The sequence below is a fragment of the Cygnus atratus genome, chromosome 2 (genome assembly GCF_013377495.2).
Source record: "Cygnus atratus isolate AKBS03 ecotype Queensland, Australia chromosome 2, CAtr_DNAZoo_HiC_assembly, whole genome shotgun sequence".
Lineage (NCBI taxonomy): Eukaryota > Metazoa > Chordata > Aves > Anseriformes > Anatidae > Cygnus > Cygnus atratus.
Window position 1 is genome coordinate 15651981 of NC_066363.1, and position 16202 is coordinate 15668182.

Consider the following 16202-nt stretch of genomic DNA (forward strand, 5'->3'; position numbering starts at 1 on the left):
GCTGTAGGAACTTTTGACTTGATTATATTCCAACCATAAATGCTATTCTGTAGGTATATCAATAGATTTTTTTCACTATGCAAACGTTTTACCTTTTGAAGCATTTTTCAGTTGTTCAGCTTTGCCACAGATTCTGTTTAAGAGAATTGAAGCTTACTATGAAATTATTAATGTTAAAAGATTGTTTAGGATAATATTTGAGGTGCAAATATATTCTGTGCGACTGATTGCTAGGGAGAGGCAAACAGTAGTGTTAGTCTATTTGAGCTGCTGCGTTTCAGATAAAGAAACGGAATAGCTGGAAGATGGATATTACTGTTTAAATATGCTTAAAATAGTGCTCTTGTATTCAAACAGTGCTTAGGTTAATCAGTTTCTTGATTGAAAGAAAAAGCAAACATATTTGTCAAAAAGTCTTCCACTTTTATATACCCTTTTCAAATATGTATAGTTTAGGTGGATTTCCTCCTGAGTTATTACACTATTTAGTTTTAAAATTTAATTGTGTACTGCTCAGAAATTGTAGATTGCTAGGAGTCCTGTTGTGGAAGTCTGCATTTGGGCCAGTAGTGACAGAAAGAGGAAAGAAAGGAAAAGGGAACCTCTTCATCGCCACTGGGAATGGCCTTCCTAGCAGCAGTGACATTTGCAAGCATTTAAACAGTCTTTTCTTGTCACAAGCTAGTGGCTGCAACAGGTAAACTGACAAAATGTCTGCAACCATTTTACAGTTCTCTGTTAATTTCTCACTGGCTGTGCTTTTGCTGGATATGACTTTGTTCTTAGTCAGGATGAGATGATTGCTTTTTTGAGTAGTAACTCACCTAGCAGTGAGAGTAACCGGTTTTCTAGTGTGATTACTATTCCTTCTTCTCATGGAAGAACTTTGAATAATTCTTTCTCTTTCCCCACCATCTGCAAATAATGCCTGATTCCTGTTCCCACCTCTGTACCACCACTTCACTGTGTAGTTGCACGTTCAGAAAGCCTAGTGTTTACTGCCTGTGTATTATATCAGACAGCTCAGTTCTTCCATTTCTTTGTGATGCTTAAGGTATCACAGCTTGACCTTCAAACAATTTTATCTGTTAAATTCTCATTCTTTGTAAGATCAATGGATGATGCGTGCTTTGATTAACATAAACTTGTGTCGAGCTGAAAAATTTCCAGTAGCACAAATTCCTTACATTATTTGTCCTGTCTGACTAAGGTATTAAAGTTTTTGTTGATTTTGAAGCCAGTTTTTCCCTTCTGTTCTGCATTTGGGAGTGTACTTCACACTCCACTGGTTGTGTTCACCATTTCATTTATGACCTTTAAGTACTTTAAGTACTCTAATACCTTAGAGTACAGGTTGAGATCCCAGGCTAAGCTACAGTAAAATATAGAACATCCCAGATTTTGTCTGACCATGAGGATTTAGATTGCTGTTGGAACAAATATATCTTAATTAGCAAAAACTGATTTAATTTATTTTAATGAAATTAAATAGGCTTTTACATACTGGTCAGTTCTCCTTATTCCCTTCAGATTTAGCAATACAGGAGCATATGCACAAAGGTTAAATGCTAGTTGTATCTCTAATGGTTTGTCCTTAGAGGAGGTTGTATCTTATTAGGTAGCAAAATGACAAGGTGACATCAATATGAGAACTGTATATGGCTATATATTATAATGTATGTATTCATAGGGAATTTATTAGAACGTAAATAGCTTGTAGTTGGTCTTAAGACTTTGTGGTTAGGAAATTTTTTTTTTTTGTAAGAAAGAACAGGCAAAATTATACTTAACGTGTTGAAGCTGATAACAGGTATGACACAAAGAAAACAGCCTTAAGTTATGGCAGTTATTTGGACTTGGGGGTGGGGAACAGTGCAATCCTAACAGGGCCTCTGGTAAAGGAAGACTAAGTATGGATAAAATTTATCAGAGGCAGTGACTTGCTATTTTTTTTGAGGAAAGAGCTCTAAACGGTAACTGGGAGAAATTGGTCAAACTGTGGAGTGGTTTAATTAGGGTGGGACTGTAAGTGAAATGAGACCTGATGCCGGATCAGAGAAGGGAAAAACCTCTGATGCATAGCTAGGAGACCAGAACGTGGAGACCAGTGAATTAACCAACAACCTGCTGTAAAGCAGCACTATTTCGTTTAAATCGAAATCTGCATTTAAAAAATGTGGCCAAGATGCTCTTTCATCCCCTGTTTTTATTTTGTTTCAAAATAAACAGGGTAATAAAGGGACGCTAGCTTCTTTAAAGACTTGTTTTTTTCCCTCACTGTTTTTGAAAGTAGTGGTAACTTCCAAAACTGGTTTAATGATAGAAGAGAGACCATAAACATTCCCTTTTTCTAAATACAATGTGCCCTGGTCTCTGCCCTGATTTTCAGCGTAAATGGAAAAAAGGCAGGAAAGGCATTAGAAATGATGATGTGGGGGACATTTTTGTAATTCGCTTTTTAATGTCACAGTAAAGTTCTTAGGAGGTGTAAGGTTTTGGCAGCTGCCTTCGTAAGATGCTTTTAGCTAAATGTGGTATCCTGTGATTGAGGATGGGACTCTACAAAGTAGCATGGAGGCTACATGAAGGGAGAGTGGGGTAGAGAGCCTGCAGGCAGTTAGTGCTGGGAGAGAAATTGAATATAGTTGAGCGTGGTTTGGCCAGTGTTCTCTTTAATCCCCACTTAAGCAGCTCTAGCAGTTGTTCCTAGTAGCTGGGGGATGAAGGATGCCTTGGTTTGATAAACTTTGAAACAACTCAGGCATTTCATTTAAGTTTGTCAGCCAAGGTTAAGGTCTGAGATAGTGTGGTAGGTGGGATTAGCTCAGCCTTGGAACTTCAGGCATGATATAGTGGGTTACAGACCTGTGTTAACTCATTTTTACTGAACAAAAGCTTTCTTTTTCTTGGAGAATTTTCATTTTTAAGTCTTCTGTTTAGTTTTAAATGTGTACAGTGCTTCTTTAGTATCAGGAATTACTTGGAAGAAGCATTGTGTTATTTGTTCAGAATTCCTGTTAATAAAAAACCAAAACCAACAAAAACCATACCCTCCAAGTCTACTACTTTGATTGAACAAATGTCAGTGTGCTTGTATTTAAGTATTAAAATATAATGTAAATTTAAATGCGCATATACACTACAATTATCCTATAAAACAGTTGTTCAAGTGGGGCCAATAACATTAATATCAAGTCAGTGGTCTCAATTCAGGCGTAAAAGCGTGACTGAGGACTTTTTGTTGTCCAAATGGTCAGAAATCGGCAATTCAGATTTTCGTGTTATCCTGTGTCCGTGAGGTGAGATTGTTTAGTGCATAGTTTAAGTGCACCCATCCTTTTCGCTGTAGAAGACACGCTTATGTTGGTTTGTTAATGACCAAATTGTGTGCTATGGGTTTTGCTGTGCTTGGTAAGCTAGCTTGTGCCAGTTTAGGGAGTCTCCCTCATGCAAGTGGTAAGCTACTCAAAAAGCTAACACCAAAAGCCCATATAATAATTTGGAAATGTCACTAAATATGTAGTCTCTAAAAACAGTCTCTTTAAAACTGGTGAATTTCAGATGCTTGGATTTTTTTTTGTAAGAGTTAAGCTTTTCAGGGGAGAGAAGCTTGCCTTTTTTTTTTCCTGGTTTAAAATGGGAATTTTGCCTTTCTTCCTGCTTTATGGCTTTCTTTAAAACCTTTACATTGTGGTGTTGAACCTTAGTCCATATTTAACCATCATTTTCAAATAGCAATGATGTGTTCCCTCTTAAGATTTTGCCTGCTACCAGCCTATGATCCATGATACTGTGAGAGGAAATGCGTGCTGATTTCCTCAGGAGACTGTTGTAGAAAAATTGTTGTGGAAGATGAATGTAGAGAGGGTTTTTTTGATGCATGGAGTGGATACTTGGAATAATATCTACAATACCTTAGGAAGGAGATGAACTAAAGAACAGAAGTTTTGGTGTGTGTGCAAAATCTTTACTTCACGTGCCAAACTTGTTCTTTACATTATAATCCACTCTTGCCTTTGGAAGGTAATCTTGCAGTTCAGCTAGCTGTGCCTTCAGTTGGTGGAATATCTTGATTTATGAATCACTTGTCACATTTGTCAGCATTGGAAGGAGAAAGGTGGAAATTCCTCATTATTGTAGGATGCATTGCAGACCTAGATAGGTGGAAATGGAGTTTAAAGTTATCCTAAATGATTATTGTGTTTCCAGGTACTATTTGGGAAGGAAAGAATCCAGGTATGAAAGCAGGGACGTTGCCAGGAAACCAGTTGGTCATCCAGGTTTTCTGGGGCAACAGAGTTTACTAAAGCTGACTTCCTTCATCAATGAGTAATGTAAATTTGTGGGAATAAAATTTAGATTGGCAAAAAAAATTGGAGTCAAAATTATATTTGAAATGGTTGTATGGTATTGTTTAAATCTGAGTAGTTGGAATATGGTATGGTAGAATAAAAAAATTATCAGTATAAACTCTGTTCTAAAAATGTTTTTGAATAACCTAGCAATTATCAAATCCTTACGAACTGTAAAAATGTCTGTCTTATTTTCTGATGTAAGGTATAAAAATATGAACTTCTCTCAGTTATTGCTATTCTTGTTCTCTCCAAATAATCTTTGATCTTTCAGATTTTAAAGCATTTTCATTCTCAAAACTGCCTTATGTTTCTGACTACTTGTAGCATCTTTCATCAGAAGAAAACGACCACAGTTCTTGTTACAGCCAGTCAGATAGTCAGTATGGTTCTCCTCCAAGGGGTTGGTCAGAAGAGTTGGATGAACATGGTCAAACCTTATATACCAATGACTATACTAATGAAAAGGTACTTTTTTCCCTTCTTCTCATCACATGTTCAGCTAATTCACTGTTAGAAATTCCGATTTCGTTTCTAGAAGTCAAAAGCATTCCTTAGTAGTATCTCCTTTTATTTTTAAACTTGCATGAAAATTTCACAACTGAACTAACATTTTTTTTCTTATGTCCTTTGCCATACTAAGGACATACGTTTTTCTTTATTTTCCCACCTGCCATCCTCTTGGTTACACTTCAGGAATGAACTTAATACCAGTATGATGCTCTTATCTTTTAAGGGTTGTTCTTGTCTATGAGATAGGTCTTCCAGATAGGATGGTTTCAAACTGAAAATAATGCTGCTTTCTCAGTTTCATTCTTGCCTTATTTGAGGTTTTCAGTACTGGTTTCAGATATGGACAAACATTTTACTTAAACCATAGCAGTATCAGTAGATTTATGTTCTATTCCAAGGAGATAATTGCTACTGATAACTTACTATGATTGTGGGCATATCCTAGAAATTTCTACCACACAGGAAAAATGACTATGATAGTTGTATATATTTGTAAAGAAGTCTTTTTTTTTTAATTGCTCACTGAAGTTGTTTTGATTTTTAACCTTCAAAAAGTGTTTATGGCAACAGTAGTATGATTACCATGTTGTAGCACTACTTCTTCTCTACTTGATATATGTAAGCTTTTACGTGATTGAGTTTTTTGTCAGTTTTGGGGTTTTGTCCTTCTTAATCTATTTCTGCTAAAAATCTATATAGCTCATACCTCCTTTGGCAAACATGCAAGTATTGTTTAAAAAAAAATAACACTGGGACTGATAGAGAACAGTATTTCCTATCACAAACAATTCATTGAAAGGCAGTTCTGTGAAACCTACTTGACCCAAGAACCCTGATGTGAGTTTTTTCTATGCATGTTTTTGTGAGACCATCCTGTAGAATTTTACTCGTTACAATTCTGTCTGTTCTGCACAACTAGTGATAATCACCATAGTTTTACCTCTTTGGTTCTGGGAGCTGCTGATAGAGGTTACATAAATTATATTCTTCATGATTTATTTAGATACTGCATCTCATGCTCCTGTTGATGGTACAAAAACGTAGTTGTTCAAATTGTGCAATAATCTCTTAAATTATCAGTTGCTGGTTGAGCTTCTTGTAATTCTGTAATTTTATCTATACAGTTCTTACTCAGATCTGGTACAAAGATTGTACCTCCTTAAACTGATGTCATAATGTTGATAAAAGTGAGATGTGTAATCTTCAAAATATCTGTTGATCACATTCTCTTGGTAGTTTATGTGAGTCATCAGGAATTCCATAACTGATATTGCAGGTGTTTTTCCTGAGGTGTTTCAGAAGGAAAAAATGATAGTGAGCGCTATTCAGAAAGCAGAAAACTAGAATGTTGCTCCCATTGTTAACTAACCTTGGTTAGTTAATGGAGGTTGCTCGCAAGGCACTGCTGAAGTGGATGGAACTTTAATAAAAATTAATTTTACATCCTAAATACCAGAGACTGTCTATGTTATGACTGTCACACTAATTATATTTCCTGTCATCGCATTTCTTTCTGCAGTGGATAAAACACGCAGATGAACAAGGTAGACCATACTACTACAGTGCTGATGGTTCCCGATCAGAATGGGAGTTACCTAAGGTGAGTGACCTAATAAAGAAACTTTAACAACTTGGGATTTTCCTCTCCTCCTCAGGAAATGTTCTATGAGGCCCTTAATGGGAGTTATTTGCAAGAAGAGGGCTTAGTTACTTTTCTGGCATTTTTGTGGAATTTCTGATTGAGGAGAGAAAAACACATACTAAAGGACATAAAAAATAGATGTATGTAACTATTCAGATGTCAAAAAAGGTATCTTTTCTGAACTGAGCTTTTCATGTATGACTGCAAAGTATTATCTGTGATTCATCTCTGAAATAGAAAATCTTTGTAGGAAAAAAATTTTTTCTTACAAAACAAAATGTTCCTTAAAAACTGCAGTCTATTTTTATTACCCTCCAAAATGAATGATTTTTCTGTCATATATTTCTAAATTTGGTGATTTAAATCTTATACTGAGAGGTGTTAAAAAAACAAATTTCAACAGTTTTGTGGTGTCCTTGAGGATGACACTTGAGAGCTTCACCAGAAGTGTGTTCTGGTATTTATTAATTTTGGAATAAAAATAAAAATTTGTAGGAAATCGACATATTTAGGTAGTCTGAGAATGTTCCTATTATTACTTAATTTACATTTTCCTGTTGAAAAACTAATAGAACATTTGTCGTAAGGATGTAGTTGTACAACTTTTAGGATGTTTGTTTGATCTCATATAGTAAGGTTATAAAAAAAAAAAAAGATTCACAGGGAATTGCTTGCATTGAACATATCAAAGCGTGTGATTCTCAACTATTGTTCCTTTAGTACAAAAAAGTGTCATTTCTACTTAAAAAGGAGTAACTGTAATAGTGCTTTTGTAATACTTGTGGGAAAATATTTAAAGTTACAAATGAAGCTATACACTACGCTATTGTTACATCAGCTAAAGGATTTGTATCTGAGCTGAGCTGACATTATGAATTTTCCTATGTTGATCTGATGTGTTTAGGTATCTTGAATTTTGTAACATGTCAAAGCTATCTAATCTGTAACTATTGTTTTTAAAAGCTACTTAGCTATTGATTAGCTATTAGATTAGCAGTGTGCAAATCTGCTAGGACAGGTTTTACCAGAAGCAATTGATAGTCTATATAGTTGAAGGTAATTTGGGGGAATGATGTCGTGGGTACTTTGTTCGGTGACTTCTGCACAGAAGGTTTTGACTGTGAAGAAGTTGCTTTCCACTGAACTAGATTGGATTTGGATTTAAACTAAATAGCAAAGGGAGTTGGCTGTAATGCAACTGTAACAAGTCACAAAGAGAATCCAGCACTTGTTAACCTGAGGCACCTTAACTACAGGAGTGAGGTCTAGTATTTGTGTGTTTGTGCATGATATTCTAGTGGTTCTTCGTAAACCTCTGGGCTCCCTTGTGTTATTAACCACCTACAGAATGAAACAAAGCCTCTGTTTCTTGGAGTTAATGGTCTGATATGCTTTAGCTCCTATTTATATGAAAATCATCAAATATTTTTGTTAGGAATTTTGCTTAAATTGTTTAGCCTGGGCTATTTGAGTAGCAAATATTCTTAATTTCCTTACTGAGCATTCTTGAATGTACTAAATCTTGGTTGGAAGCAAATACAAGGTTAACAGAAGTAAAAGACCAATTGACTTCTCGATTCACAGTCCAACTGCTTATCTGTTGACAGAAATCCCTAGTTTTTAGCTTTGAGTGCGGTGGAATAGATTAAATGTTTTAGCAAAACATTTAGCTAGTCTGTATCTGAAAAACATACAGTAAAAACAAACGTTAAAAACTTGTGAGTAGTTGAAGTGTGATTGAAGATCAGTCTTTTGAAAGACTCGCTGAAGCGTGTTCTAAAAGCGCTTAGGAGCAAATGAACTGGAAAGACAACGCAGACTGCAGAGCGACTTTGAAGAAAAATAATCTCTATCAAAAACTCTCATGAATGGTGAGACGACCTTAGAAAGACTCCAGCGTTTTAACTCCTGCTTAAATGAAAATTAAGGTACTTGGAAAAAAAAGATCTTTAAGAAGAAATTAGATACAATCTACAGTGGTTCTCTAGATCAGTTTTTTCCCCCAACATATTTTGGAAGGCAATATATGAACTAAATATTTTGTGAAATAAATAGAATAGTATGGTCATGTAGTGTTGTTAAACCAGAAAAAGATCGTAATTCTTTTTGAGGTGATTCTTAGTAATCTGGACATCGATAGAACTAAAAAAACATCCAGAGGCTTCTGGAAATAGCACATTAGCTGATCTAATACGTTATATGAAAAAACTTCACTTTTATAGCATTAGCTGTAAATGTGAACGTGCTCTGGAATAACACTTCAGTAGTCTTGAATGTGTGTTTAAAAAATATCTGATATTAGAGGAGTTAGGGAGAGTTACAAAACAAATTATTTCAGACAGTCTCATAGAAAGCCCTCCAGTCACGTATATTTACATGACATCTAGGAATAGCTGAATGCCTCTGGCTAAAAGCAACATCTCGGGTGGAGTAGCTTTGACAACTGCTAGAAAAATTCTATTAAGACTCATGAGTGTGACCCAGCTTTTTGTAGTGGAACAGAAGAACATGCTGAATTATTCTTTATATTGGATAATAATATTCACTCATAACTTGTCTTACCTTTTCCAAAAGACTTTGTTTTCTCCTGTGATTTCTGCTGTATTCAGTTATCAGTTCTTGTTGATTATTTAAAAAAAAAAAAAGTATAAAGTCTTCTGTGAATAGTTTGTGGTAAAATTGGTTTATTTCCTTTTTAGTGAATGAGTAATATCTAAATCATAGTGAGGAAGGATATGGCCCTGTTCCGTAAGCCTAGTAGTTTTCTAATAGAAGTTTTATATTTCCAGCAAATGAAGAACTCTGTATTAAGGGGGGAAAAAGTTAAGTTGATCTCAGGAATAAAAACCTTCTAAAGTTTAAAAATGCAACTTATCAAGATGACAAAAAAAAAAAGGCAAGGAGAAAACTACATAATAAATATTGAATAAATAGCTGAAAGGGGAGGAGAAGAGGACAGCCTAATAAAAACTAGAGATACTGAATTATTGTCTTCCCAGTTTTCCAAATGCATTCCTAGTCTTATATCTAAAAAGAAAAATAGCATAACAGCATGGTTATTGGACATCAGCTGTCTGAGTTCCCTTATGCAAGAGTAGACATCAGAAGAAAATGCTTATACTACAAGCATCAGGAGCGAACTCATAGTTTTGGCTGTTAACATTTAGAGACTATGATATCCCAATTACACTTTCTGTTCTCAGAAGTTAGTTCACCATTAGCTCCCCTCACTTAATGTATGTACAGAGGCGGCAGTAGGTAGAGGAGCTTCATTTCGGGATGTCGTCTTAGACTGACGGTTTTCTTTTGCCATCTCTGCCGTCCAGCATCAAGTGTGAGCTCAAAGGTCTCAGTTCTGGTGCTCAGGTGAATGATTTTGCTGCTGGAGACCTCAATGCTGTCAGACAACGAATGCCACCTGAAAAATTGTAATAAACACGATGCTGGTAATAGGAAGAAGATACTGTGCAGTCAAATGGTGAAAGAAAAAAGCGAAAATATGTATACATGAATTTGTCTTGTGGCCAGGATGTGAACAGGTCCTACTGTGAGCAGTGCTACTTGGTTTGAGGTAACACATTGTGTGTGTTGGCATTCGTGTCTACTGTAAGTCTGTACACATTAGTAATAGTGAATAATCCTCACATTCTTGTCATGAAGTTTGGGATAGCTTGGAGGAAGTTCAGACTGCCTCAGCTGATGTGATGACTTAGAGGTATGTAAGGACAGAAGTGCAGGTGGTATTATGACAAACCTGAGATAAATCCGAAGATGTAGTCATTTTTTTTTGGTTCCTTTCTCTTTAATGTGTGTACCTGTATCGAAGAGGCCTGGTCTGGTCTTCCTCACTTGTCCTGGTGCGGTGGTTTCCAGCCCCCTTCATTCCTACCAGATAAGAGAAGGTGGGGGGAAGTATCCCCAGCTTTTGCTGAGGCAAGCAGTGGTGCCTGTGGCAATCAGTACTGACTTGGTGCTGGTACTGACTCAGTGCTGGTCTTCACAGGCCAGCAGTCTTAGCGAAACAGTGGGTAAGAAGGTAAAGCAAAGAACATCCGAGGCAGCAGAGTCAATGATCCAGAGGGGTCTCCAGTCGCTTCTGCTTCAGGTGGAGCTGCCTTCTCCAGCACCTTCCTGCCCCTGCACAGCCTCTGTTCCTTCAGAGAGGCTGCTGCCTCAAACGCTGCTGCAATGCAGATGGAAAATGAGTCTCATTTTCTCCAAGGAAAGAAAAGTATGAGGTAGAGATGAGGTCCATGAAAAGACCAAAAAAAAAAAAAAACCCAGCCACAAAACTTATATTTATGTGTTAAGAAAAACATTGTATTGATTTAGCTAAGAAGAGCAAAATGTGTACATCAGTGGTACATTAATCACAGCACTAAAAAAATGTATTTAAAGCCAAAGACTGTTCTAGCATTGGAGAAATACTTCTGTTCTGAGGCAACATTAAAAAAAATAATTTTTTAATATATGATTTCGGACTATCTGTTGGGAGAACTGCAAATGCTAGAATAAGGTAGTAAAGAGGACTAGGATATCAGAATATTCTTAAATGTCCCTATTTTAATCTCTAACTGCAAGAAAGTAGAGTAAAATATTTAACTTTGGGTCTTTACCAAGTTTCACTGTCAGTTGCATTCCGCGCTTTTCTCCCTTCACCCGCCTGTTCCTTGCATTTGGCTGTGCCTGTTGTTAGCGCAAACAAAGAAGAATCTTTGTTCTGTTTCTTGAAGCTGACAGATCTGTGTCATCTCCCTAAAAATGGGGACAACTGCTACAAATAACTCGGAGGTGTTGCATTTATTCCAATCACAATTAGGCTAGGACAGAGCCTTGAGCCATGCCATATTATCAGGTTAAAATTAAATATAAATAATTTAGCTAGTTGTGAGGGTTAGATAATTTTATACCAAAGCAAAGAGAGCTTTCAAGTAGCTGTGAAAGCAGCTGCTTGAAAAATTCAACAGTGAAAATAACTCTGTGTTACCCAAATTTATACCATTAGTGTCCTTACCCTACACCAAGAGCTGGTGTAACAAGAAGTCAGCATCACTTGGCACATGCAGTAAGGTTATGAACAATTTGCTGATGTCCTTATTTCCTGATAAAAAGAAACTGGTAGTAGAATAGGGAACAAATGGAGGCGATGTGCTAGAGGGGATAATGTAATGGGACAATTTTTGATTTTGGGGGAAAACTTTAAAGGAGCAGCAGCCTGCATTCTTAGAATTCTTGGTCACGTTATCAAAAATTTTAGATTTAAGAAAATAATAGCATCTTCTTAGGGTCTGATGTTTAGATGCATGGTATCATCGGATGATCTTTGTATGGCCCTTGCCTAATAATCTCTTACTTCAAAATTACATCAGAGACACCAAGGAGGCATCTGACTGCATCACCAATAGCTCTGGCTACTTCTCTCTAGCCAGTGACATCTGTCCAGTCTAGAGGATGGCTAGTTCAGTTGGATAACGCGGAGCCTGAAACAGTATCTTTATCTCACTGTGCTTCTCTTCAGAAAATCACAGATCAGACCATTTATTTCAGAAGCTGAGGCTTGTCTTGAGCCCAGAAATATATTTTTTATTTTTTCCCTTAGTAGTTTATTCTACTGTTTGCGGGGAGGGTGGGGAAAAAAAAAACAAACCCACACCTGACAAACAGGCATGAACACTTGAGTGAAAATTGTTTACTTGACACCTATATTGTGAGAAAATGGGGGAAGGATGTTAAATGTTCTCTTTAAAGAGCTGTCAGTTTATTAACACTGTTTGTATCACCAAAGCAAAGTATTGAAGCTGCTAAGATACCTGGCACAGTGTTCCTGAACTGTTGGAAGTGCGTTGTTAATGAGCTCCATATATACTGTTTCTTTACTTTCTTGTTAAATGTTTTGTTAAACTGGAATGTCATGTTGTGTTACAGGCCCTTGCTCCTTCAAGATGGGGTTGTCTGTAGAGATAAGTAGACTCCTGCTGATTTGTGGTGGTATAAAAGGCACCTTTTAAATATAGATCACCTGTAAGTAGGCTGTGCCCACATTCTGACTCTTAAGACAGATTTAAATTCAAGACGCTTTACATTAAAGTCTGTATTTGACTGTTGTTAGAACCTGAATTCTTCAAGTTACTCAAATAGAAGTGCATAGAGGATTTCCATAAATAATATTCAACGGTGTCACTTAAGTATAGATATTTTAAAAATAAATGGTTCATTTTATAGCAAAAAATGTTTGAACTGTCCATTTGAATTCTCTAGAACTGTTGTGAGGAACACTGTGGCAGCTTTCTGCAGTGTAGGCATTGTTTCATCGAAACTCGGTTAGATTTTAGTTGTAGTATGGGCGTTTTTTGCATATTGCAAATTGCGTATTTGTTTATTGAGTTGCAGAAGCATCTGCAGAGTGGATGTTTCTAGAACAAGAAAAAGTCAGCTGGTTTTAGATTCCTTGTAGCTTGAATGAGAGTTCAGCTTTGATTTAACAAGGGGGCAAACTAAAAATTTCTTAAACCTCACTGTTAAAACATACCTGTTGTCATATGAATGTAAATGTGCTGAAACCAATGCAAAGTCACTGCTATCTTGGATGTGGATCTCTACAATGACAACCAACATGCCTCTGTCTGTACACGAACCACCAAATCTTATTCTCTGCACTGTAATACTCATTCAACGGGGAGTATTTTATTACTGTTATGCATATTGGAATAAATTAAATACTAAATTTATCATTTACTTTCTAAGTATTGACATTGAAACACAAACTGATTTTTCAACAAAGCTGCTATCGTATAGTGTCTGCCATGGCAGTAGTAATGACAGCTCTTTATTTAGACACTAACTGCATTGAGTTATTTAGCTTAAATTTGGCATTTCTGTTATTTAACTTAAATCTTACTTTGTTTTGTTGGAATGTGTTATTGTCTTTGAAGACCTCAAACTCCAGGATTACAGTAGTAAATATGCAGCAAAACTGTGGAATTCAATGTACTTACAAAGACTATTGTTCTAGCCTTTTTTAATAAAAAGGACATTTGATTTTCCTGTGTTACATCTTACCCAGTGGGTTCTAGTCTTTTATGTGACTCCACAAATACTTCCATATGTTCCTATGTGCAGATTTTAGTCTTCTAACACTGAATAGAGACAATGAGAATTTTATTGCCCTTGTAAAACAAACAAAATTTATGTGGTTTTTCCTTTTTTGTATTTTCAGTGTTAAACTCTGCTTGAAATATTTTTATAATTCTTTATAATGCTACCCTGGTGATGATGGTGATTATTTGAAATGACTGCACTACTGACAAGTGTGCTGCAGTGCTGAGATGAAATTAATTGCTACATCCTTCTCACGGCTTTCACGTTTTCTTAACCTCTTGATCTTTTGGGATGCTGTTGAGTTAGTGGATTTATCAGAACGTAGGTCTTCTATTTCCTTGGGCTATTAAAGCTCTGCCAAGTCCTAAAACTATTTCCTGCTAAATACTTACTTTCTGTGCTGAGGAACAGCAAATCCTTCTGTCAGTAATTCTGTGTAGTTATTCTGAAAAGCAAATCCTCACCTTTTTCTGTCTCCTCTCCTAGCCATACCAAACGTTTGGGTCAAAGAGAATTATATTCAGTCTATCACCACTCTCAATCTGTATGGCTTACAGTAGAATAGAAGGGTTCTCCTTGTTTTACATAAGACCTGACAGGTGGTATAGTACTGTTGGTGCAATATGAAGACTGAATGTTTATATCTTGTATTTATTCTAATGCCATGGTGGTTCTCAATGTGCCAGTTGGTTGCAGAATGATAAGCTGTTGCCTAAGAAATCAAACATCTGTCTGTTGCCCAAGAGAGGCACTACAGCAGACAGGAAGTTCTGAAGACTAAAAACAAAAGAAAAAGAAGGCTATTTTGATACCCTTAAGTGAAATAGGGAATCTGAACATTTGTACTGTTAATATGTATGAATGGCATGCTCAGGTGTTGTTTGTATAAATTAGATTCTACTTATAGTTTGATTTTTCTTTTCTTTAGTATAATGCTTCACCACAGCAGCAAAGAGATATAATAAAGAGTAGGAGTCTGGACAGGAGGCTACAAGAACCAATAGTTTTAACAAAATGGAGGCACAGCACAATTGTGTTGGACACCAACGATAAGGTAGGAGTGAGTTAAACAGCATGCTCCAATGTGAACCGTTTCTGATTTCTAAAGTGTTTAACAGAAAATCAGTGTGCATGAATTTCTGAAATCTCATTTGTATTCTGCTGTATTGCTGTGTATAACATTCAGTGAATACAAGGACTGGTAGATAACTTCACTATTGTTTCTTTGTAAGTAGTAGTCTTTTTCTTGTTATCCTTGAAATATTTTAGAGTTAGTTCAGGTTTTGATGTGTACAGCCATTTTACTTATAATTGGGAATTTCCTGTTATTCAATTCAGGCTGTAGAGTATAATCAGGGTTTGAGTTCAAGAATTATGAATATGGGTGAGGTTTCCATGTAAGGTATATTGATATTTCATCTCTGAATATATTAATTATAGAAGACACCCAGTGTAAGTATGCTTTAAGGATTGCAGATGAATAACTGAAGTGAAATATTCGTAGAATTGAAATAAAAGTTGCACTTGCTAAACTAAAAATTCTTCTCTAAAGATAGCAGTAATGCTATTACACAATGAATTTATCCCTTTAATGACCTCTCTGCCGATCTCCACTGTGATACGTAAAGAGGAAAAGTTGTGCTCGATTGCAGCAGGGCTGTAATGTTACTAAAGGACAGAGGACAGTACTGAAAATGCTAAAACTCTGTTTTAATCCAGAGCTGAGCTGGGAGTTTAGTCTGAAAAGAGCTGTGAGTCAGGGATAACAGAAGCTGTTTTCTGTGCATTGTTAATGGCACATTCTTGGAAGTCTGTTTCGGACTATACGCTAACAGATGCTGCTTGAGCAAACATGGACTTGTTCTTCCTCTGTCTGTTTCTGTTCTGTTTGACTTTTGTCACCGCTGTTTCTGCCTATGCTGTGACGTTCCGTCAGCATGCTGGTATATATAGGGAAGGATGTATACAGGAGAGCTGATGTATATAGGGAAGAACTGAAACTGGTGGCATAGGGTGATGACTTGCTTTTCCGGGAACTTCATAGGAGTCGGTCCCAAGTTTCACGGAAACTGAAATATGTTGTAATGCTGAAATCTTAGCACAGGCTACTCAGAATAAGATGCCAGCAAACTGGCTAATAGACTTCCTTTTTCATAAGATACAGGTAGAAATTTTGAGAGTATGGCAAAAGCCCTCTATAAGTTGGCCTGTGTAATTGCAGATGGTAAAGACAAACTTAAATGACAAAACACAGCAGTAGTCATGAAAACGGATCTGCTGCCCCGAATGTTACATGCTTGACCTGTTATTTCTGGTATATTTTAATAGTTTTTATTGTTGAAATGAAGAGCTTTTTATGGACAAGGAGTTGAGTGCACTATCAAGAGTTGACGTAGTTTCTCAGAACAGAATTTATTGGATTTGATCTTAAGCTTTTGAGCTGCCCGTTTAGAATATGTCATACATGGTGCTGAGGAGCCAGGGACCGTGCTTGGCTAGCAACTGCCCGCTCTGCACCTGAACGTGTCAGTTCAGTGTGAGCAGTTCTGAGGTCCCTCTACTGCTCCTTCATCTCCTTATGCATCTTTCTGCACCAA

General features: G+C 36.5%; 1 protein-coding gene across 8 annotated transcripts in view; it reads left to right on the forward strand.

Moving 5' to 3' along the window:
* The window catches only part of ARHGAP12 (Rho GTPase activating protein 12), an 81395-nt gene that overhangs the window by 37882 nt on the left and 27311 nt on the right, over positions 1-16202 (forward strand). For 4 of the 8 annotated variants that reach the window (XM_050708916.1, XM_035545367.2, XM_035545370.2 and 1 more), the window contains exons 4-6: positions 4680-4820; positions 6385-6465; positions 14534-14659. In XM_050708916.1, coding sequence (XP_050564873.1) covers positions 4680-4820; positions 6385-6465; positions 14534-14659 — 348 coding nt within the window. The remainder of the gene's footprint in view (positions 1-4679; positions 4821-6384; positions 6466-14533; positions 14660-16202) is intronic. The other 4 variants (XM_035545371.2, XM_035545372.2, XM_035545373.2 and 1 more) reach the window with 1 other exon arrangement.